The sequence below is a fragment of the Nicotiana sylvestris genome, chromosome 3 (genome assembly GCF_000393655.2).
Source record: "Nicotiana sylvestris chromosome 3, ASM39365v2, whole genome shotgun sequence".
Lineage (NCBI taxonomy): Eukaryota > Viridiplantae > Streptophyta > Magnoliopsida > Solanales > Solanaceae > Nicotiana > Nicotiana sylvestris.
In genome coordinates this window covers 75,200,123-75,224,527 of record NC_091059.1, presented here as the reverse complement: position 1 = coordinate 75,224,527, position 24,405 = coordinate 75,200,123, and the positions used below count along the sequence as shown (strand labels likewise).

General features: G+C 40.6%; 1 protein-coding gene across 1 annotated transcript; it reads right to left on the bottom strand.

The window, feature by feature from the left end:
- Positions 1-4,653: 4,653 nt before the first annotated feature.
- On the bottom strand, positions 4,654-9,761 carry LOC138887537 (interactor of constitutive active ROPs 5-like). Its single transcript, XM_070169297.1, has 7 exons — positions 9,650-9,761; positions 8,738-8,970; positions 8,042-8,233; positions 7,879-7,968; positions 6,143-6,155; positions 5,668-5,958; positions 4,654-5,225 (listed from the first exon to the last, which is right to left on the bottom strand). Exons 1-7 carry the CDS (start codon positions 9,759-9,761, stop codon positions 4,654-4,656), a joined length of 1,503 nt encoding a protein of 500 aa, XP_070025398.1.
- Between the last annotated feature and the right edge of the window lie 14,644 nt (positions 9,762-24,405).

Here is a 24,405-nt window from a genome sequence, read left to right as displayed (position 1 = left end):
GCTCGAAGACCTTAAGGTTTCAAAGCATACATTGCACTCTTTTCCTTCGATCGGGTTTTATCCCAAGAAGGGTTTTACCGACAAGGTTTTTAACGAGGCAACATCTATATGTTGCCTAAGGAGAACTTCACAAGTGTTCAAGGCTTCTCTTAAATCAACCTCGAACACTGGGGGGCATCCCCCCGGAAGATCACCTTCTCGAAGAAGTCAAGATGAGCCAAAAAGGGTCTCAATAGGAAAATAATGTATTGGGCCAAACGGTTAAATGAACTGTGTCCGCATAGAATAATTGAGCCTTTGATGGCAAAAACTATTATACTTGTACCAAATAATGGAAGAATATTTCCCCTCCATCAAAATGCTTTGCGCTTCAAAAAAGTATGCTACTTTTACAAGAAACGACTCCAGAGCCAGAAATTTCCCGAACACTCTAGGACTGGCGCCAAAAACTCGAGGCCACACGACCTCCGGGTCGGAAACTCTGAACTCATAAGCCCTCAATGAGGCAATACCAAGTTTACAAGGAATGGCTCCAGAGCCAAGAAACTTTCGATGACTCGGGGACTGTCGCCGACTATCACCCCCATCGATTTGTCAAAAACCTGAAGCTATAAGACCCCATACGAGCAACCTCGAGCTCATAAGACCTTCATAAGGCAATACAAAATTTGTAAGATCTCAAGCAAGGCGTGAACTATACTAGTACCAAGTAATCAAATTTGTAAGACCTCAAGCAAGGCGTGAATTATACTTGTACCAAGTAACCAAATCTGTAAGACCTCCAGTAAGGCATGTTAAAATTTATAAGACCTTGCAAAAAGGCATCATCCCGATCTTAAAGTTAAGGCTATATATTCGAACTTGTAAGACTCCTAAAAAGGTATACCCTCGATATAAACACCGAAACTACTTCACTCGGGGACTAAAAGGCTATGGCCAAGCGCAATGACTCTGGTCACAAGGCTCCGGCCAAACTCATGCGACTCGGGGACGCCCGACTATCACTTTAAAATCACAGGCCTTCAACTACTTCGAAAAAACTTCGAAAAGAACCGTTTAATTAGGCTACCCTCGGCATAAGCAAAAGAGCTTCGATCATATCAGCTCCAAACAACAGGCTTCGAAATAATTTCAGACATCGAGCGAAACCTCTCGAGGTGCTCATTTATTGCTACATAACAGCTCACAATCGAGGCTCTTATCGAGCCGTCGAAGAGTCGGGCGAACACAAAAACTTCAAAAAGTCTTTAGCAAGGGAAAATAAAGCCCACATTAGAGGTCGTACCAACCCAATGCATAAGAGCCACTGTCGCCTGTTTAAAATTAAAGGTCGTACCGACCCAATGCGTAAGAGCCACTATCGCCAGCTTAAAATTAAAGGTCGTACAGACCCAATGCATAAGAGCCACTATCGCCAGCTTAAATTAAAGGTCGTACCAACCCAATACATAAGAGCCACTGCCGCAGCTTAAAATTAAAGGTCGTACTGACCCAACGCGTAAGAGCCTAAGAGCCAGCTTAAAAACTTAAGGGTCAATAAGCTCAAGTCGAAATATGACTCGGAGACTTAGCCCAAAACAATCAACTAAAAATTCCTAAGGGCAAATGCGTAAGAGCCTACGAGCTAGCCCAACAAGCCTCAAGGCCGATTTGCAAACCTAAGGGTGTCACGACCCAAACCGAAGGGCCACAATGGGCACCCAGTACCTTACTCAACTGAGTACCAACGTAACTTATCTTTCTTATCATAGTATCATTGGTAAATGGGACAAAAGTGTTTCCATGATATAACCACAATAAAATATAAAGGAATACTAGACATAGGACGACGCAATATGATGTAGAAACTTATACATGTGACTTATAGTCCTAAGACCGAAATGAACACTCGTACATTGAACATAGCCCGATAAGGCCATACAATCTTTCATATACATGACATATGTCTACAAGCCTCTAAGATTACATACACATTATAAAGGTCGGGACAAGGCCCCGCCATACCAATCAATACATGTCCAAATCATACTAACCAAATAGGCAACTCCGGAGCAAGTGGAGTGCACCAACACCTTCCGCTAAGCTGATAGCCTACTAGGAGTAATGTCAACCTGTCTATCGGGAACTACGGGCATGAAACACAGCGTCCCCAGGCAAAAGGGACGTCAGTATGAATAAAGTATCGAGTATGTAAGGCAGGAACGCATAAATAAGAATAGTAATGTAAAGAGAGATAGAGGAGATACAACCTGTAACATCTGAATTCCTCTGGGGGCTACTAACATGAAATGCATAATACATATATATACATAAACTTTTAAAAACATACGCCTCTGTGGGCATCATCATCATTATATCGTACCTGACCTCAAAGAGGACTCGGTAAAAATTTACCCGGCCATCATAAGGCTTGGTAGAATCGTACCCGGCCACGTGGAGCTCGGTAAATCCAACTGATCAGTGGTTGCACAATATGTGCCATACCCGACCGACTATAGCGCGACATGCACGGTAGACTCATGGAATCACGTTCTAAACCTTTTGGAATGACTTAAGGTCATTGCACCTTCGATTAAGATTATGGACATTCATACCCTCAATATGAACCTCAGTAGGATTCAATGATCATACACACTTGCTTATAATAACTTTATATGGAAAGAATAATATGGACAACCTTAGTTGCTAGGAGTAGATCCATTATGAAATAGCTTATTCATTTCACTTTAGATCATGCCAAAAGAAATAAGGAAGTGCCTTAACATACCTTTGAAATCCTCTATCCAATCGTCAAGCAAGCTCAATATGACCTTCTTACGTCTACAATGAGTAAACCGACTTTGTCGTAATCATATAAGCATTGTAACTCTCATATTTGGAAACCAATATTCTACAAGAAAATGGACAGCACCTCCCCTATTTGTATTACATCCCATATGTTACCAAAATTTACCAAACAGCCCAAACAACAACAATATAATTCACAATAAGCTCTCCGATTAGTTCAACAACCATTTTGAGCAGCAAGCTCGATTTACGATTAACAAAATATGGTTTGAATCCAATTCCCTTTCCAGCCTACAAAATATATAACATCATACTTATGCTTACCATATCATATTCAACAAAAACATCATAAGCATAATCATCAAATATAGTCCACATGCCTAGCACCTTAACCTTTACCATCAACATCTTATTTTTCATGTTATCTTCTTCAATCCACTGAATTAACACATAGATAAGCTTAACAATAGCAGACACAATATAATGAAACTATTTATAATAATTTCCAGCCACAACAAACCATATATATAGCCTCAACACATCCCACAAAAAAAGACAATGATTCTTTATGCCATGTCAATTACTATCTTGTAGATTTTCACTCAAATAACTCAACCAACACATGATTGACCTTAAGAACAACCAATAACATGATTTACATACCTTAGGAAGTAGATACAACTTGAAATCCCCAGCTGGTGTAGCTCACAACAACCCTTAATCACACCACAATACTATAGGAATTGTATTCTCTTCTTGAATCAACTTTTATGTTCAAGTTGGTGTGTAAATACTTGTATTTTCCTTGAAACTCTAATATATATGAAGGAGGGACTGATTCTTATCTTAAACATAAAGAAAAATACGAAATCTGAAGTTACTTACCTTGGAAGAACCTTCCAAAACAACCACAAGATGAAGAACTACAATCTAGCAAGCACCACGGGATTTCTAGCATTGGATTCATGTTTTTATCTTAGGTTTTCACCCTATAATCATGGAGGAACCCTTGGAGAGTATTTAGGAACTGTTTTGGATGAGAAAAATGAGTTAAAACGACATATAAGTGACTTAAATACAAGCTGAAGTTTAAACCGACTTTGTGGGTCCCATGGGAGCTGCTTGCGCAGTCTCAAAAAAATGTGAATATATCTCTTGTACGATGTCGTATCGACGAATGGTTTAATGATTTCGCAACTAGACTCATAGATATTCAATTTGATATGTATATCATCCCTTGATTCCAAGTATATTGGGAGAAAAGTGCATCTACATTTGACCTATATTTCAGCACATTATGAATGCAACTTGTGATGACCTTTGCCAACTTTTATTCCACAACTCGGTTGACTTAAAAATATAACATACGACTATAATAAAACTAAAATAACTCATAACTTAACCTCCTTATCATATTAATCACCCTAGTCTCACCCTTAAAATATATGTTTTAACATTCAAAACTTGTCGACTTTCGACGAAACTTATTTTCTTTAATTCGATTAGCATCTAAGATTTCCAACCCTTTTGGTACTTGTTATTCATGATATTAATGATTTGTAACCTCCAAGATAACATGATGAACTTACATTATGTACTTTCAAAAATGATCTCACTTTCGAGCATACATCAATTGACTTACGAAGTACTCTCACGTATGAAAACATGGGATGTAACAAAGGGTTTTACCCCGAAGTCCAGTTCACCTGGACAATCATCGACGAACGTATAAACTCAAGACAAAGAAAGACATACACAAGCAAATACAAATTCATGAAAGGAGAAGACCGAAAGGTTTCTTTATATGTACATATATTTGAAAATGCTCTCTGAGAGCCCTGTACAAAGAATTAAAAGGAAAAAAGCCTAGTCTATTTTCCCCTCGGGGACTGCGGCCCCATCGGCCTCTTCTCCACTATCTTCAGCATCATATGCCAGGAATTTGGCGTCATATTCATCCACCTTGGCCTGCGCTATCTCTTCCGAGAGATCGAAGCCCCTAGCGTGAATCTCTTCGAGGGTTTCCCTCTGAGATTTGCACTGGGCATATTCATTACACCTACTCTCTCGATCGGAAGCACCTCTCAACTTAGCTCGAACAACAACATCATCTTTTAAATAGACGACCACTTTCTTGTCGGCCTTAGACCGAATCTCTTCAGCTTCAGCCCGAGCGTCCACGATCTCGGCCTTCATCTCCAAAAGGTCGGACTCGAGCCTTGCAATCCTGCTCATCTGAACCAAGCTATTTTCACGGGCGTTCCAGAGTTGTACCTCGAGGGCAGAAACCTTGGCCAAAGCATTCTTCTTGGCTGCAATATGGGCATCTATCTGAGCCTTTAGCTCGTTACACTCTTGCTTGGCCCGGCCAACCTCGCTCCAAAGGCGATCCAGATCCTCTCTCTTGCTCTGCAACTGAAGTATCAAAGTATTAGTCTCTAAGGATAGAATAGGAATCATCCATCCCCTTGGAGCAAAGGTTACCTATTTCTTAAGGTGGCTTTCGTAGTCAGGCTTCGATTCGCCTCGTACTGAAGGTGACTCAATTCTTTCCCCCTTTTATCACAAAGAAGCTTGAGGGATTTCTCCACATCCAAGGCTTTTCTCAACCTGGATCACAACGGAGCAGCTTAGACTTGAGCTTGTCAAAGACCTATGAAAAAGAAACTCAATGAGAAAACGAAAATGTGAAATCAAAAAACCAAACAAAGTCAACCAAAGCTCACCACAAATCAAAGCCGCTGGGCCTCCTTAAAGGTTGAGCGTGCATCTACTGGCCTGGTCTCACCGACCCCAGTTGAACCGATATTGGTGGGTACATGGTCGCTCGAGACCCCGCTTGATTTAGGAGTCCCCTAGTCTCGGCATCTCTCGACGTACCTTTGACAGGAGGCGAGGATAACAACTGAACACCTGTATCCCTCGAAGTACCTTCGACGGGAAAGGAAGACGGCAGTAAAGGAGGAACTATTTTTCCGAGGCTAGAAGCCTCAGATGCCACAAACTCAGCTGATACATCTTCTCTGAGCCTCCGAGCAGGGCTTGCCTTGCTATGAGCACCCTCCTCCTTTGAGGACTTCTTCCCTTTATTATCAATCCTCGACCCCAAAGCCGACGATTCTTCCTCCTCCCCGAGGGGGCACGGTCTCATCTCAGAATATTCTCCAATGCCTGTGGTGACGGAGTTAATACACATAAAAGAAAGTACCTTTCAAAGGAAACAAGTCACACAACACGTACCGTGATGTTTTGCCTCCCATCTACCCTTGGACATATCTCGCCACTTAGCTCATTGTAAGTCGAGCAAGCTACCAGTTTTCGAGACCAATCCTCTAGGTCAGGAACCTCGTATGACATCCATGAGATTGCTGCAAAAAAGGAATGAAAAAGAAAGCATCTTTACAGAATCCGCCTCCACCTTGGGAAAAAATAATGAGAACACGAGTGTACCACTTACGTGTAAAATTCCATTTCTATGAAAATGGAAGGAACTTTGTGGGGATAATATCAACAGTCCACACTCGGATGAAACGACTCATCCACCCTCAGTCCCCATATTCTTCATTACTGGCGACAAAGGGATGAGTGGATCGACATCTTAGAGTAATCAGGCCTCGATAATGCAAGAGCCGGTTCAATCTAATAAGATGGCTGAGGGTGAACTCGAGCCCGACTTTATCTACAAAATACCTTATCATCATCACTATCCTCCAAAATGACGGGTGAACCTATGCCAGGGTAACCTGATATCTTCTACAAAATTCGAGCACGACCCTATTGAGAGGGCCCAATGTAAAGGGGTACATGTATACATTCAAAAACCTCTTGACATGAGCCATGATGCTCTCTTCCGGGGAAGGTACCTACAGTAGCACCTTTCCTCCCCATCTGTTGTCGTTTCTAACTACCTCGAGGTGTTCCTCCCCTATTGAGGTAATAAACCTCGATGCATGTTCCCAATGGCCTTGAACATTGGGAGGTCTCTCTAACGTAAAGTCCCTCCTCAAGACAAAGCACCTAGAAGTTAACTCACCAGACACTGGCGGTGTACCACCAACCGAGTGCGAAATAGAGGCAGAACTTTCTCTCCTTGGTGAACGGATTTAGACATAGCAGCCATGGCTATGGTAAAATAAGAAAGGGAAGATGAAGACTTGGGCGAAAGATTTGAGTTGAAATGATAAGAGAACTAGCACAAAGAATAAGATCTCTATAAAAGGGATAGTTAATCAAAGTAGCGGAGTCCTCAGATAAGAAATAAGCAAATGCATATATAGAGCAAGCAACAACTATTCGCCTATCCTGAAGGCCAATTAATTCTAACCATGTCAGTGCCATTTTTGGTAAGTGTACCGGTGGGACCACCCCAGTTGCTTCACAACCATGTCACATAAATGATATTGTCACACAGCGCTCGGGAGCCGTTGAGACCCTGAGGATTTCTGTTATTACAAGCATCGATTCTAAAAACCTATCGACCTAATCTCGAGATGGTGCCCGATCTCAAAGGTCTCGATTACTCCAATATGGGGTCCGAAGAGCCGACATCAAGCTAACTTTGCGTAAACACTGAAATAAAAATTTCGAAGACTTGAAGTAGAAAAATCTTCTTACATTACCAAAAGTATATTTACACGGGGTGTCTTTACAAGACCTTTCCCCCCGAGAAATTCATACATAAAAAAGAAAAAAGAAGACTATGTGGGCCTATTCTTCGCCATCACTACTCTATGGATTATCTCCGGAACCCTCGTCCGAAGTGGCCGAGAATGCCGATTCTTCCTCCAAGACTTGAGCTTCCTCAATCTCAGCTAAGAAATCGGCGCCTTTAGCGCTTGCTTCCTCAAGAGCCTGCTTCCTTGCCTTTGAACGAGCATAAGCGATGGCCCGAGTCAGCTTCTGCTCGGCCTTCTCTGATATCTCTCGAGCTTATTCATTCACAGTAGCGACGTCTTTCACATATGAAGACACATTTTCTTCAGCCTTAGAATTGGCCGCGGATAGTGCAGCAGCCTCCTTCTGAGCATTCCGAAGAAGACCCTGGATCGAGTCCAACTCCGACTACAAAAGGTCTCTCTCCGAGGCCATGACCTCATTTAGCCCCCTCAGCTCGAGGATCTCTGTGTTCTTGGTTGCAACCTCTTCCTGAAATTTCCCCACTAGGGCATCCTTTTGTCCAATCTGTAAAGACAAAGCGGGTTGGTGAGCATCAAATTATAAGAATAAAAAGGTAAGTTCATGCATGCCATGTTACCTGCTCAGCAAGGCTAGCCCTTTCACGACACACTCCCTCCAAACTCGCCCGAAGCCCGCTCAACTCCTCCCCCTTTCGGGCAAAAGAGGCCTCTGACTCCTTCAGCGCCGAGGTGAGCTTCTTGAGCTCCTTCCCGCAGCACGAAAGCTCATCTTGTAGCCTAGATAAGGCACGATCATACATTTTCTTAGCCTACAACAACACAGAAAATTTAGAAAGTCAAGAACAAAGATTTAAAGCACAAATTATATGTCAAGAGTATCACCTACTGCTGAAGCCTCTCCGCCTCCTCGAGAGTAATGAGAGCATCGAGATTAATGTTCTCATCAACTCCGGCGAAGAGGTCTCCAAGAACATCTTCCCCTCCATGAGAGGCCCCCACGTCGATGGCGTCCGAGTCTTGTGCACCCCTAATTTCCCTCGGTGAGTATGTAGGGCCCAAATTAAGGCCACCCAGAGCATTAATTTCTTTGAGGGTCTCATCTTGCCCCCGAAGAACTTCGGGATCGGGGTCTTCGGAATCACTAACCCTAGGTTCATTCGCACGAATTGTACCATGTTCGACTTGAAACTCGGGGACCATGGCCGCACCTTCCTCGAGGGTCTCCTTAACACGGGTTTGGTCCTTGTCAACCACCCTCAATTTTGCGACTTTTTGCCCAACAACTTGCGGAACATCTCCACCTCGTCTCGTACTTTTATCAAGGGGCCTTCATCATCATCATCATCACCTTTATCCTCGGTACAAGGACTTTCCAAAACAGTCGAAGTCGAGACCTTGGCGTCAGTCTGAGGCCTTTGAACTTTAGTTTTCAATGATTTGGGAGACGCAGCCGACACCTCTTTCTTCCTCTTCTTGCCCTTACCGGGCTTTGAGGTCCCTTCCTCACCATCAAGAGACGGTCTCATAAACACACCGTTCTCAAGTCCTACACAAGCGTGATACATCAAACTTACCACCGCAAAAGATATTCATAAGGAAACATGGTAAAGATAGCAGTAAAGAGCATACCGTGGTTCTTGGCCTGCCACCGCGTTTTGGCCAAGTCATGCCAAGAACGCTCGATATAAGGGAAGGTAGATTCCAATTGTCTGATCCATCTTTATACGTTTTGAACTGTGCCGGGGTACCAAGGGGAGGTTGCACAATCAAAAGAAGATCATTTTTCAGAAGGGGATGAAAGGGCAATAAAACGTGTTTGAGGTAAGGGCACTTACGCTGCATATTTTATTCCTCCGGGAATGGCATCCTATTAGCCGGGATGATGTCCGAGGTCCTCACTCGGACAAACCGGCTTATCCACCCCCGATCCTTGTCCTCATCGATGCTCGAAAAGAACGGCCTCGCGGATCGAGGATGAAGCTTGATCAAACCTCGGAAGAGATGAGGGCTTTATAATCTGACCAAGTGATTGAGGGTGAAGGTCATACCCTCAACCTAGTTGGAAAAGTGTCGGAGCATATAAACGATCCTCTAGAAGGAAGGATAGATCTGACCGAATGTCACTCGGTACTCATGACAAAAGTCGATATTCACCGGATCTATCGACCGGGAAGAAGGATCCGAAGAGTCTACGGGACCTAGAGTAAATGGCTATGTATACACACTGAGGAAGCCAACTTTATGGTCTAATATGCTTTCCTCAGGATTGGGGATCTCTACTAAGACTGCCTCCTCCCATCGGTAGTCTTCCTTCACTCTGTCCGTATTGGTCACCATGCTGATATACCGAGACACGTGCTCACATCAGCCTAGTGTAGAAGGGGGATTTTTGATAAAGAAATCAGATATAGTATCAAATTGGGTAGGAGTACATTGCTCGACGGTTGGGGGTACTTTTGGTTTACCCCTGGATGGGCGAGACGAAGAAGAAGTGCCCTCTTTCTAAGGTACCGTTCTAGAGGTCCTAGACATGACTATAAAAGAAAGGTTTCTAAGAAAGAAAATATGAAGGCAAGTGCAGAAGGGAGAAGAATGTAGAAGATGATGAACTTAGCACTAAAAATTTGAAGATGAGGTAAAAGTGTGAATAATAAAACGGTTAAGGTATTTATAGAAGCTATATGGGCAGCGTTTGGGAAGCAGAAAGGCCGAACCAATAGTAGTTTATGGGCTTCTTGATAGTCGTGTTGACAGCGACTCCTGCGCATCTTTTGATTCATGGTATTTAATGCTCTGATGGACTGACGTCATGATGGTAGTATCGAAGAGGAAAGAATTCAAGATCGTTTCTTATTGTTTTCATTCTAAGAAACACGGGGACTATCTGTATACGGTAAAAATCAGATAGTTTGATTTTATGATCATTATGGCACTTCGTAGAGACCGCCCCCAGAAGGCTCAGAGGCTCAGCCCGGGGTTCGACTCCGAGGGTTATCAATGATCGACCTCGAGGCTGTGAAAATAAATGGCTATGATAGACAAATGTGAAGTTCCCAAGGCACGCGATTGAAGCTGACCAAGTCTATTAGGCAAGTTCAGGACCGTACCGTGTTATTAAATGGATGTACCAGCCTCAAATTTTTGTAATAAATGCGTCTGTACTATGTTGGGATCCCCCCTCATATATAAAGGGGACCCTTGTCATTTTGTAAGGCGGACACAATAGACAACATTGAGTTCAAGAACATTCTCTGCTCTCTAACTTAAACACATTCTCCTTTGATTCTATTATTTACATTTATTGCTTACATTTATTATGTTCTATTAATTGTTCTTCATTTATTGATCATAAAGAGCTCAGATTAAAGCTCTTAGAATTCTTAGTCCTTCACCGTCCGTTCATAGCCCAACACTTAACTTGACCTCGAGGCCCCGTATAGGCCAGCTCGAGGCCCCGATTCCTGGCCTCTCGGTTTGCTTCACATATTACCTTCAAGATTTTATCTTATTTTCTAGTCTCACACTTATCATCTACTGCATAACAACTAGCATAAAAATAAATTATGTATTTTTAGAACCACAAAATCAATTCTAATTATAATTACCATTTTCAAGGTAAACATCTAGTCAGGGACAGAAATCCCGGGGACAAAGCTCACAGTATAGTACAGATTCTAGTAAGATGAGACCCCCGATGCCTTATTATGGCCGATGTGGTAAGGCCCATTTTGGGCGATGTCTCCATGGTTTGGACTTATGTTATTCGTATGGGCAACTCGACCACATTATGTGTTTTTTCCCAGCAAGAGGTGGGAGCAGTATGATTCATCCAACAAGATCAGTAGAAGCTTCTTCTTCATCGGTACGCCCTCATGAGCAAGGTATAAAACCATCGGTTGGAAGAGGTAGGGGTAGAGGTGTAGCGTCTAGCTCAGGAGGACAATATAATCGCATCTATGCATTGTCAGGTCGACAGGACCTAGAGTCATCACCGGAAGTGGTTACAAGTATACTATTCGTATCTCCACCAATGTGTATATGTTGATAGATCCAGGTTCTACCTTGTCTTATGTTACTCCATTTGTTACCGATAATTATAGTAAAGAACCTAAATTATTACGTCAGCCATTTGAAGTGTCTACACCCGTAGGTGAGACAAAAATAGTTAGACATGTATATCGAATGTGTGATGTGATGATTTACGATCGTCACACCTTTGCTGATTTGAATGAATTAGAAATGGTAGAATTTGATGTTATTATGGGAATGGATTGACTGGCTTCTTGTTATAATAACTCACATTATTGTAAGAAAGTTATCCGCTTTAACTTCCAAGGATATCCCGTTATTGAATGGAAGAGCGATGTTGAAGCACCTAAAGGGAAGTTTATTTCTTACCTTAAGGACCGAAAGGTGATTTTGAAAGGATGTATCTATCATTTGGTGCATATGCAGGATGCAGAGGCAAAGCCCCCAGCCCTTCGGTCGGTACCGGTTGTTAACAAATTTTTGGACGTATTTCCTGATGAGATCCCAGGTGTCCCTCCCGAGCGAGAAATCGAGTTTGCTATCGATGTGCTTCTTGACACGCAACCAATATCTATTTCTCCGTACAAGATGACCCCTATTGAGTTAAAGGAATTGAAAGCTTAATTTAAAGTCTTCTAGATAAGGGCTTCATCTGACCTAACACTTCCTTGTGGGGTGTCCCAGTGTTATTTGTTCGAAAGAAAGAAGGTTTGTTAAGGATGTGTATTGATTACTGACAACTGAACAAGGTAACCATTAAGAATAAAAAAAATGCTTCCAAGGATTGATGACTTGTTTGACCAATTGCATGGTGCCAAGTATTTTTCGAAGATCGATCTCAGATCTGGGTACCATCATTTAAGAGTCAAGGAAGAACATGTATCGAAGATAGCCTTTCGGACCAGATGTGGCCATTACGAGTTCCTTGTTATGTCCTTTGGCCTAACCAATGCACCACCGACTTTTATGGACCTGATGGATTGAGTATTCAAGCCATTTTTGGATATCTTTATGATCGTATTTTAAGATGATATTTTGGTGTATTCTTGATTAGAAACTGAACACGCAGAGCATTCGCGAATGATGTTACGCACACTACGGGATCACAAGTTTTACGTTAAATTTTCCAAATACGAGTTCTGGTAGTGTCTTTTCTTGGGCATATAGTATCGGATAAGGGAATCAAGATCGATAATCAAAAGATTGAAGCAGTTAAGAACTAGACAAGGCTACAACTCCTACAGATGTACATAGCTTCTTGGTTTTAGCTGGTTACTACCAGAGATTTATGGATAATTTCTCTTCAATTGCCGCTCCATTAGTAAAATTGATGCATAAGACAACTAAATTCTAGTGGAACAATACTTGTGAAAAGAGTTTCCAAGAGTTAAAGAATTGGCTGACCTCAGCACCAGCTTTAGCTCTTCCTGAAGGATCAAAGGGTTATGTTGTATATTGAAATGCTTCTAGAGTGGGATTAGGTAGTGTTTTGATGCAACACGGTAGAGTTATTGCTTATGTTTCAAGGCAACTGTGAAAACATGAGCAGAATTACCCGACTCATGACCTGGAATTAGGGGCTATCATATTTTCTCTAAAGATATGATGCCACTATTTGTATGGAGTTCATGTCGACATATTTACAAATCGTAAGAGTTTGCAATACATATTCAAGAAAAGAGAATTGAATTTGAGAGAGCAGAGATGGATCAAATTGTTAAAGGACTATGATGTGGATATTCTATACCACCTCGGTAAGGCAAATTCTGTGGCTGACGTGTTGAGTCGGAAGTCTATGGGCAATTTAAGGCATGTGGAAACTAATTTGGCCAATTTAAGTGTGAAATTGCTTGGTACCAACGATGGAGGAACCATAGTTCAAAATACCGCTGAATCATCATTAGTGGCCGAAGTAATGGCAGGCCAATTCATTGATCCCGTCTTGGTGAAAATAAGAGAAACCATTCCCTTTCAGAAAAATCAACTATTCGAGCTATCTGAGGATGGAGTTCTTAAGTATAATGGTCAGTTATGTCTGCCCGATGTCAGGGGACTCCGAAGACAGATCATGGTAGAGATTCACCAATCGCGATATTGTATTCATCCTAGGTCAACCAAAATGTATCATGGCCTTCAATAGCTATACTGGTGGAGCGACATGAAGAGTAACATTGCTGAATACGTCGCTCAGTGCCAAATTACCAACAAGTTAAGGTGGAACATCAGAAGCCATGGGGATTGCTTTAGAATATGGAAACCCCGACCTGGAAATAGGAGATAACCAATATGAATTTTATTACTAGATTACCGTTTTCTCACTGGAATTTTGATTCCATATGGGTTATTGTGGATAAAATCACCAAATCAACTCATTTCCTGCCTATTACCTTCTCGGTTGAGGATTATGCTAAATTATATATTAAGGAAATAGTTCGACTTCATGGAGTTCCAATTTCTATTATATCAGACAGATGTGCTCAGTTTACAACTAATTTTTGGAGATCATTTCAAAAAGTCTTGGGTATGCAGATCAATCTTGGCACATTTTCCACCCATAGACAGATGGTCAGGCCGAGTGCACCATTCAGACACTCGAGGACAAGTTACGAGCCTGTGTACAAGAATTCAAGGGAAGTTAAGAAGATCATCTATCACTCATTGAGTTTACTTACAACAACAACTATCATGCTAGCATTCAGATGGCATAGTACAAAGCTCCATACGGATGAAAGTAAGATCTCCTATCAGTTGGTTCGAAGTTGGTGAAACAAAATTATTAGGTCCTGATTAGGTGTAACAAGGTGTAGAGAAAGTGAATATGATTCAAGATTGATTATTGGCTGCTCAAAGCAGACAGAAATCCTACTCGGATAACCAACACCGAAACTTAGAGTTTTTTGTAGGGGGCTGGGTATTTCTAAAGATATCGCATATTAAAAGAGTAATGAGGTTCGACAAAATTGGCAAGCTCAGACCCCGGTACATCGGATCATATTGAATTATCTAGAGAATCAGCCAAGTGGCTTACAAGCTTGAGTTAGCCCCAGAATTATGAGTAGTGCACCCACTTTCATCTGTCCAAGTTTCGTATATGTTTGGGTGATCCATCCGGTATTAATTCCATTGAAGATGTCCAAATCACAAATGACCTATCCTATGAAGATATCCCAGAGGCTATCCTAGATCGTCAAGTTCGTAAGTTACGAACCAAATAGGTAGCTTCAGTGTAAGTACTTTGGAGGAACAACAATGTAGAAGAAATGACATGGGAAGCCAAAGAAGATAAGAAATCCAAATACCCCTATTTCCTTGTCGAAGGCATTTTTTCCAAATTGAGATGCTTCCAGATAATATCTTGAGGTTGTGAGTGTAATTCATCCGGAGACAAATCTTGATATCTCTTGGAATTAATTTTATATACACACACACACACACACATATATATATATATATATATATATATATATATATATATATATATATATATATATACTGGGTACAAAGTGATGTGATGTGAAATATTGCCGATTAATCTTGAGGCTGGGTACACCGAGTTGTGTTGAGATTAGGTACAACCGAGATCTCTTGAGGCCGGGTGTGATCGAGTCCTCTTGAGGCCGAGTACACCAAGTCTTGATGAGGCTGGGTACAACTGAGACCTCCTGAGGCCGAGTATGACCGAGTCCTCTTGAGGACGAGTACACCAAATCCTGATGAGGCTGGGTACAACCGAGACCTCTGAAGGCCGAGTATGATGTAGTGAAGACATAAGACTTTACCGAGTCTTCTTCGAGGATAGGTACGATATGAGATGATATGTCCCAAGAGTGGTTGAGTGATATTATTGTATTAAATATTTAATGCATAGCCCAATGAGTGGCTTGATTTTTACAAAACTTGCATGCATTTATGATTCATGGTTACTGCAGTGCACGCCTCCGGTGACTAGTCTTCAGTCTTCAGGTTGAAATTGTGTATTCATATCTCTTATATTATGGTTTTGGTTTACATTCAATATTAGCCTTATATACTTGTTACATCTTTCGTACTTACACCTCCTTTTTCTGGGCTCTATGTTCATGCCCACAGGTATAGACAGACCCGTTGACTTTCCTCCCCAGTAGAGTGCATGTTTCACCTATTAATTGTTGCACTCCACTTCTCTGGAGTAGTTGTACAGAAGTCTATAGGTACGAAAGCATATGTTTACGTTGCTTTGGGTATGGTGGGGACCTGTATTGATCAAGGTGTATATTATGGTACTCTTAGAGGCTTGCAGAGTAGTGTCTAGTGTGTACGTAAATATGGTTATGTCTTTGATGACAATGGCTATATACAATGACTTTCCTCAATTGTTAGTTGTGAACTTTTCTTTTAATTTTGGTGTCATACTTGGAGGCCTTGTTGACCGGGATTTCATGTTGAAAGGTCTAAGTATGAACGTTGGTTCGCACATGCCTACGGGCATTGTGTGCCGCTTGCACCTCCCGAGGTTGGGGTGTGACAAATTAGTTCTATGAAATTTGTTTTTAAGATGTATATCGTTATAGACGTATGTATATGGGGGGCTCACGGTACACCTCAGTCTGCGATAGGATAAATCAAGCTTAAGACACAATGACGAAGGACCGAAATTAGAGCAAGGGTCTCATCGAGTCAGAGTCCGGGGGCATGATGCCCACCCTCGAGAATATCAGGATCATAATCTGGGATCGGTCCTAATCCTAAAAGACTTTGGAGAACATTTTCGGGCAATAAAATACGATTAACAGACGGCTGTGATATCCGCGACCGGCCGGATATCATGGCATGTATCTTAGCACGTATGATGAAGGACCGACAATCGGTTAAACATAAGATTTTTTACCTGTTATAAAATTGTACCTAGAGTAGGATTCCTCTACTATATAAAGGGGGATCTGATAAATCATTAGACGCATTGTAACATGCATTCCAAAGTAATATACTATTATTTTCACTTTTATTTAAAGCTCTTTTTCTTATTCATTTGTGTTGGTCTTTGTGAGCCCGAATCGGGGTGGATATTCCATTGAGGCTATAATAATCTTCATCACGTGGTTTGAGTTTACTATATCTTTATTTACTGAATCTAACGCAATTTATTATTTTATCGAATTAATCTACGTATCCTTAAAACCACTTACAAATTTAATTGTTATCTGCTTCTGAGGGTAAACAGTTTGGCGCCCACCGTGGGGCTAAGGATAATAGTGATGATTTGATACAATTTTCTATAACACACCCTACTTCACACTTGTTCTTTGAAGTGTTTTTTTATTTAAGGTCAGAATTGAAATGTCGAACTCTCAATCTGCCCCTCTAAACATGGATGCTGAGTCTGTCTACCATGGCGAGAAAGATAACATGGTGTCCGGTAATGAGGTGCCCCTTTTAGATCCCAACGAAATTCTGGTCGTGGACCCGATCAACACCAACTCATATGTCGCCATTAACGCAAATTTGCCTACCGATCCTGAGAATAGTGTTAGTGGGGGAGTCCAATCAGTAGCCTAAAATACACGCGGCGGTGAGGGTGATATGATCAACTTGCAGGTGATCTTCGAAATGCTATAGGCTCAACAGGCACCGATAGCCCAATTGCAAAATTAAAGCCGCGCCCCAACCATAATTGAGCCCGAGCCATCCCGAGGAAACACTCAGAGAAATGAATCAGCCACGAATAGGCCAAATGAAGATGAATTTAGGACCAACCCAGAGATAATAAAGATGCTCGTAGAATTGACAAAATGGGTAGAAACGAGAGAAAAGATAATCGAGCCCAATGACAAAAAGGTGGAGACCTACAACTACATGGTCGATCAAATTTCGGTAGCACCACCGATACTGAAAGGCCTAGATTCCAAAAAGTTTGTTCAAAAACCTTTCCCTCCAAGTGCAGCTCCGAAGTCGATCCTAAAGAAGTTCCACATGCCCGAAATTCCCAAGTACAATGGAACAACTAACCCAAATGAACATGTGATCTCCTACACGTGCGCCATCAAGGGTAACAACTTGTAAGATGATGAGATCGAATCTATACTGCTGAAAACATTCGGAGAAACCTTGTCAAAAGGAGCTATGATATGGTATCATTACTTGTCCCCATATTCTATTGACTCTTTTGCTATGCTTGCAGATGCTTTTGTAAAAGTGCACGCCGGAGCCATCAAGGTCAAGACCAGGAAGCCGAACCTTGTCAAGGTAAAGCAAAGAGATAACGAGATGCTTAGGGAGTTGGTGTCAAGGTTTCAAATAGAATGGATGGACCTGCCGTCGGTGGCATAAGATTGGCCCGTTCAGGCCTTTACCCAAGGACTCAATACTTGAAGCTCATTGGCTTCGCAACAATTGAAGCAAAATCTGATAGAATATCCAGCTGTTACTTGGGACGATGTGCATAACCGGTATCAATAAAAAATTAGGGTCGAAGATGATCATCTTGGGGCCCCTTCCGGATCTGTTTATCTAGTCCAAGCTAGTGACCGGTCCAAAAGAGACTTTGATTGCGAACCAACGTCAAATAGAGATCGGTATTAACCGTTCAACGGTGATCGTAGAGGTATTGGGTATGGACACAACCATGTGAGAAGTGAAAGGAGAAACAATTGAGTTCAAAATAACCAGGGGTCATGAGCAAAGTCGAATTCGACAGGCCCATCGGGTCTAAGGAAGCACCGAGGTTATCAGAGTACAACTTCAATGTCGATGATGCTGCCATCGTATCTTCTATCGGATGCCTCAAAAACACCAAATGGCCTTCACCTTTACAGTCCGATCCTACCCAAAGAGACCCCAACCTAATGTGTATGTATCGTCGCACTCACATCTACAGAACTGAAGATTACCGACAATTGAGAAAGGAAGTAGCCAGTTATTCAACAACGGACACCTCTGAGAGTTTTTAAGAGATCATACCAAAAAGTGTTTCAGGAATAGAGACTCCAACAAGCAAATTGAGAAGGAGGAACCTTAGCACGTCATTAACATGATCATCCGTGGGGTTGACGTTCCTCAGGGACCAATGTTAAAGCGCACCAAAGTGTCCATCACAAGGGAAAAATGGAGTCGAGATTACATGCCGTAGGGAACCGTATCCTTCAAAGATGAGGATGCTAAAGGGATCGTGCAACCGCACAATAATGCACTGGTAATATCTCTACTCATAAATAAATCTAGAGTTATGCATGTGTTAATTGATCTTGGTAGCTCGGCCAATTTATCCGCTCGAGGGTCGTAGAGCAGCTGGAACTACAAGACCAAATTATGCCTGCAGTCTTCTGAATGGATTCAACATGGCATGTGAGACTACTAAAGGGGAAATAACCTTGCAAGTGAACACTGCCGAAACCATTCAAGAAAAAAAATTCTACATGATCGAAGGGGATATGAGATACAATGCTCTGTTCGGGAGACCCTAGATTCACAACATGAGGGATGTACCCTCGACACTACACCAGACGCTGAAATTCCCAACGCCAGCAGGAATTAAAATGATTTACGGAGAGCAATCGGCCGCAAAAGAGATGTTCATGGTAGACGAGGTAATCCCGATATCCACACTTTCAATATCGAAGGGTTTGAGTTCAGTCGCCAAAGGGGAAACCAAATAGCAATCACTGACACCGGCCCCGGTCGAACCAGGTAAGCAGGGGATGGATAATGACGATGATTACAAAGTCCCCAGATCTTTCATAATCCCCGATGATTGTGACACCGGCAAATAAATGGTCGAAGAACTGGAGCAAGTCATATTGATCGAGCATCTGCCCGATCATAAGGTATACCTGGGCACGGGACTACGTCCTGAGCTCAGGAAAAAACTCATAAAATTCCTTATAGCTAACATAGATTGTTCACTTGGTCCCACCTTGATATGATAGGGATCCCGCTAGAAATAACTACCCACAAGCTGAGCTTGGACCCGAAGTTCCATCTGGTCAAGTAGAAAAGGAGGCCCCAGCCCGAATTCAAGCATGCATTCATCAAAGACGAGGTATATAAACTCCTTAAATAGGGTCCATTTGGGAGGTTAAGTACTCGGACTAGCTAGCAAACATAGTGGTAGTCCCTAAAAAGGGGACTAAATTAAGAATGTGTATACTATAAAGACTTGAATAAGGCATGTCCTAAGGACTCTTTCCTTTTGCCCAACATCAATCGCATGATCTATGCGACAGTCGGCCACGAGATGCTCAGTTTTCTTTATACCTATTCCGGGTACAACCAAATTCGGATGGACCTAGGCGATCAGGAAAAAATGTCCTTTATCACTAAGTACGACATCTAGTGCTATAAAAAATGCCATTCAGACTAAAAAACACCGGTGCCACTTACCAACACCTAGTAAATCGGATGTTCAAAGAACAACTAGGAAAATAAATTGAGGTTTATATTGATTGTTGCGCCCCTTTTTTTTCCTCCGGTAAGAGAAGTCCTGGTTTCGACGTTCATGGGGTTAATAACTCATTTCCTTTTGGGATTTGAAGAGTCGCCACCTAACGGATTTATGGTGCGTTAGGGCACCTTGAGTAATTAACTCTTAGACTAGTTTGCATTACTAGAGATTTATGGTAAGGGCTCGAAATAACCTTGAGGGGAAGGTGTTAGGAACCCCTCTCGGTCCACAATCGTGGGTCCCAACCAAACTCATACTTATGAATTAGTCCTTTAACAAACAAGAAGTTGAAACACATAATTTGTAAATAAAAGCATATCAGACACTGTTTGACTTAAATAATAATAAGACAAAGAATTTGAGTGAGTTGCATATAAAAGAGTAAAGTTTAAACATTGGGAATCAGAGAAAGGGGTCCTAGGTTGATTAGCCTAAAGGATCACTCCACACAATGGCCAGTAAACACTCCTCAATAAGGGGCTACACATGACATTAACGCGTAGTCATCATATCCTTTTCTGCCCAATTGCCCCCTTTGGTCATAACCTAAAGCATTCTAATAACCTTAAAATGTCTTATGAGTGCACTACCCGTCCCCTCCTCGTGGCCCTGAAGGTATTTCAGGACTCTACTTTTGGAAAGTTCTAGACCCTCCTAAGGTTTTAAAGTATAAAAGTCTAGGCGTCAATCAAGAACAGTTATGACAACATTTAAAGGGAACAAGTTATAGGCCCACAATTACCTCTACAAATATAACAAGTAATTGCACGTCTTCAAACAACAATCAAGTATTTAAGAGAAGATCCTAGAACATTGTATCTAGGTGAGTAGGGATTACACAACATTGAATTAGGACAAAGTGTCAAAATCCTATTTAGCTTGCCTACTGGTTTAAACCTGTTAAATTTGGACAATTTTAAATAGCAAAATCATAGTTTTAGAGTTGCAGAATTTTAATCACCCTATAGGCTTGCCTAAACGCAGACAGTGATGTCCTAAGGGCAGGATATCTACATTGATTTAGTAAAACAACGAATAGTTTTAAACGAATACTTGAGATCCTATAGACATGTTTTCTAGCGATAGTAAATTAAGGCAGTGTTTGGAAACTCATTTAAAGAAACAGACAGTAATTGAACTAATTTGAACACGAATTAGACATGAATTAAACTAACTTGTTTAACCAAACTGATTTTAGTTCTGTAGGCAGGATTTCTGATTTTAATTCCTATAGGCATGGTATCTAATTGTTAAGAGCTGATGTTAGAACTTATAAGCATGATTTTAGTGAAACAAATGCAAATACATGCAGTGATAAAAATTGAACTCAATTACTTTACACTCGATAGGCATGGTATCTAGTTATTGAAGCCATTTAAATCCTATAGGCATGATTTCTAATTACAAAGCCATTTAGATCCTATAGGCATGATTTCTAATTATAAAGTTGATTTTAACCCTATAGACATGATTTCTAATATTGTGAAAGTAAAACAAACATAGCAAGTGTATTAACACAATCCTATAGGCATAGTATCTACCCAAATTACCCTAACAGATATAACTACCCATCCCTTTTCACTAATCACCCCAATGTTGTTTACAAATAATTATTACAGACGAGCTGAAATAAATTACATAAACAAATAAAGAAGAAAAAGAAGAAGTTAACTATAGGGAGTCTGAAGCAGGCCTAAATGACTTCCCAAGCCTCCGATAGCCTCAATACCAAAGTTCCATAGACAATATCATGTCTAGGTGTGTCAAAGTTCCCTAAGGACCTCAAGGATCCCAGACAGTGCTCACACCTAGACCATTTCTCAACAATAACTGATTTAAGTGCAGTGTGGAAGGGCCAGCTCTCACATGCCAGAGTTCAGAGAGATTTCAAGGATCTCAAGGAAGTACAGATGCCACAGGGGCAGAACCTAATATTTTAGGAGTAATGTGGGAGTGCATAATGACTTTGAAAGGGTTTGGTAGACAGATAAAGAAGATCTTAGTAGAAGAAAGAACTTTTATGAAAGTTAGAACAGAGTTAAGAGTAGGAATAGTTTAAGAAGACATTTAAAAATAGTCAGAAAGCAGGCTAGAGAACATACAGCTTCAGAACAGATCTCACACAAAGGGAAGAGGTAGGGGAACACCTAGCATACACCTTAGTGATGGCAATCAAATACATAGATGGTAGTTGCAAAGTTAAGTTGAAAACACATAGGTTTAAGACACAAACAGAATTACATTAGAATAGACTGTACCAGAAAAACATTCAAGATTTTAGAACAAGCAGGGTTTGGTCATGCTAAACAGTGTGAAACCATAAACTTAAAACATGCTTTGTGATACAATAATCTAGGCATGCTGATTGTATACTAAGTAAAATAGCTCATAAGCTGGAAATCAAAATTGATTACAAGCAGGAACAAAGTAAACACATAGCTTGGAATTAGCCTTGGCTTATAGCCGGCTGAACTAATAGGAGTTGCAAGGAACAAAAGAGAGTAGAGAGCTTTTGAGAGTATAATAGTGTAGATGAACTAGAGTTCCTTGTTCTTCTCTTCTTTTAAAAGAAGAGGAGGTTAATATAGGAATAAAAAACTTAACAAACAAGGTAATAAATCAATTAAGTAGTAAATTAGGGAAACCATACGTGAATCAACAAGATTTCCTTTATTCAAGGGACGACTCAACCAATGGTAAAACATACTCAGTATTTAAGGAAAGGAATAAAGTAAAGCTTATGTATAAAATAGGTAATTAAGGGTAAATGCACAGTAGTTTAATTAAGGAAACAAATCAATAATAATCATCGGAATACAAACAAGGTAGGGAAAATAATTAAGGCAGGTAAATTTAATCAAGTTGAGTAAAGAAGTAGGAATCAAACGTTTAAAGGAAAGTATTCCAATTAAACCAGAGATTAAGAGATTCAGAACAATCAAAGGTTCAGTCAAAGAGGGAGTCATGGAAGAGTCAGCATGCTTAGCATATAAAATGAGGTAAAGTATGAGTAGTCAGGAATCGATACATAAGTTCAAAAGTTAAACAACACTGATTCAAGGAGAAGTATACAAGTTTTGATGTGAATAGTCAAGATGAACACAAGCACATAGAATCAGTGAAAGCTCAAACTAAGAAACTCAGTAGAAGCATATTAAGGCAAGAAAGTTACAAAAACCCAAAGCAAGAACCATTAAGATATACTAATACTCAGAAACCAAACGAAGAACCCTAAAAATTAGGGCTTTCAGCACAAGCGAGTTAAGCCTGTAGTAAACTCATAGAATCAGTCAAAATATGTGAGAAAGAGAAGTTTGAACACAAAAAATCATTAAACAGAGTTTTAAAAGAAATTTCAGAAACCCTAATTTTATAAAAAGATGAAAAATCACTTGAAATCATACGATTCTTGTAAAAAAACTCAAGGCTATTGTAAAACACCCAAGGAACAAACTCAAATTGTCTTAGATCTGTACAGATCTAGGAGTTTTAGAAACGAAACTAGGGTTTCGAAGAGAACCATACAAAGTGAAGAAACCTGTTTAGAAAACCATAGATCGTGGCTAGTATATGACGATTTCACTCAAAATCACACTGGAATGGCCAAGAATAGGCAAGAATGACACGAGAGAAACCACTGAAGGCCTGAGAGATGGTGAGAGGTCACCGGAGATGGCCATATATGGGGGGTCGGCGTTTGAAGATTTAGGTTGAGAATGTTTGAGAGCAGAGGGGATTTCAAGGAGACGGTGTAAATGAAAATGATAGGGTTGGGGGGGGGGGTCTTTGGTTTAATTTAGGAAGGGGGAAATGGTAGCCGTTGATCTTTGTGATCAAGGGCTGGAATTAAAGGGTGTGGGGGCCAGATCGGGTATTTGGGGTGTCGGCCAGGTATTTTAATCAAAATTTGGGCTGGGTATTGGGATTTGGATTGGGTTGAATTGGTGCTTAAATTGAAAAATGATTAGGCCATATTTTAAATAGCCATTTTAACACTAACAATTTATAAGAAATGATAAATGATTTCTGAAAAATAATTTCGTGTACTAAAATGATTTAAAATAATTGTTTAACATTTTAAAAATACAAAAGAACATTTTATGTATTAAAACGTAATTATGCTTTAATAGGGCTAGTATTGCAAATATATGCAAATTAAATAAAAAATGTAAATACAATTATAGAAAATGCACTGAAAATATTTAAGCAGTATTTTGGCATAAATATGGAATTTAGATGGCTAAATTACCACAAAAAATAGTTTGAAAGATAATTATTGGAAATTTTATGAGTAAAAGGGGAGGAAATAAATCAATTTGAAACATTTAAAAATTATAGAAAAATTATAAAAATGCTTATGCATGCTTATATATGAATATATGCTATTTGAAAGTATATATATGTATTAAAAATATATAGGAAAAAGTTGGGTATCAACATTGACGATATGTTGGTTAAGTCCATGCGAGTAGATGACCATTTGAATAATTTGCAAGAAACCTTCAACCTATTTAAGAAGTACAATATGAAGTTGAA

Coding starts and splice junctions, on each gene's coding strand:
- LOC138887537 (XM_070169297.1), bottom strand. CDS start 9,761: ATGGTGACCAATACGGACAGAGTGAAGGAAGACTACCGATGGGAGGAG. Junction 8,971..9,649: donor CCATAAAGTTGGCTTCCTCA/GTGTGTATACAT, acceptor ACGCTTGTGTAG/GACTTGAGAACGGTGTGTTT. Junction 7,969..8,041: donor GGGCTAGCCTTGCTGAGCAG/GTAACATGGCAT, acceptor TTGTCTTTACAG/ATTGGACAAAAGGATGCCCT.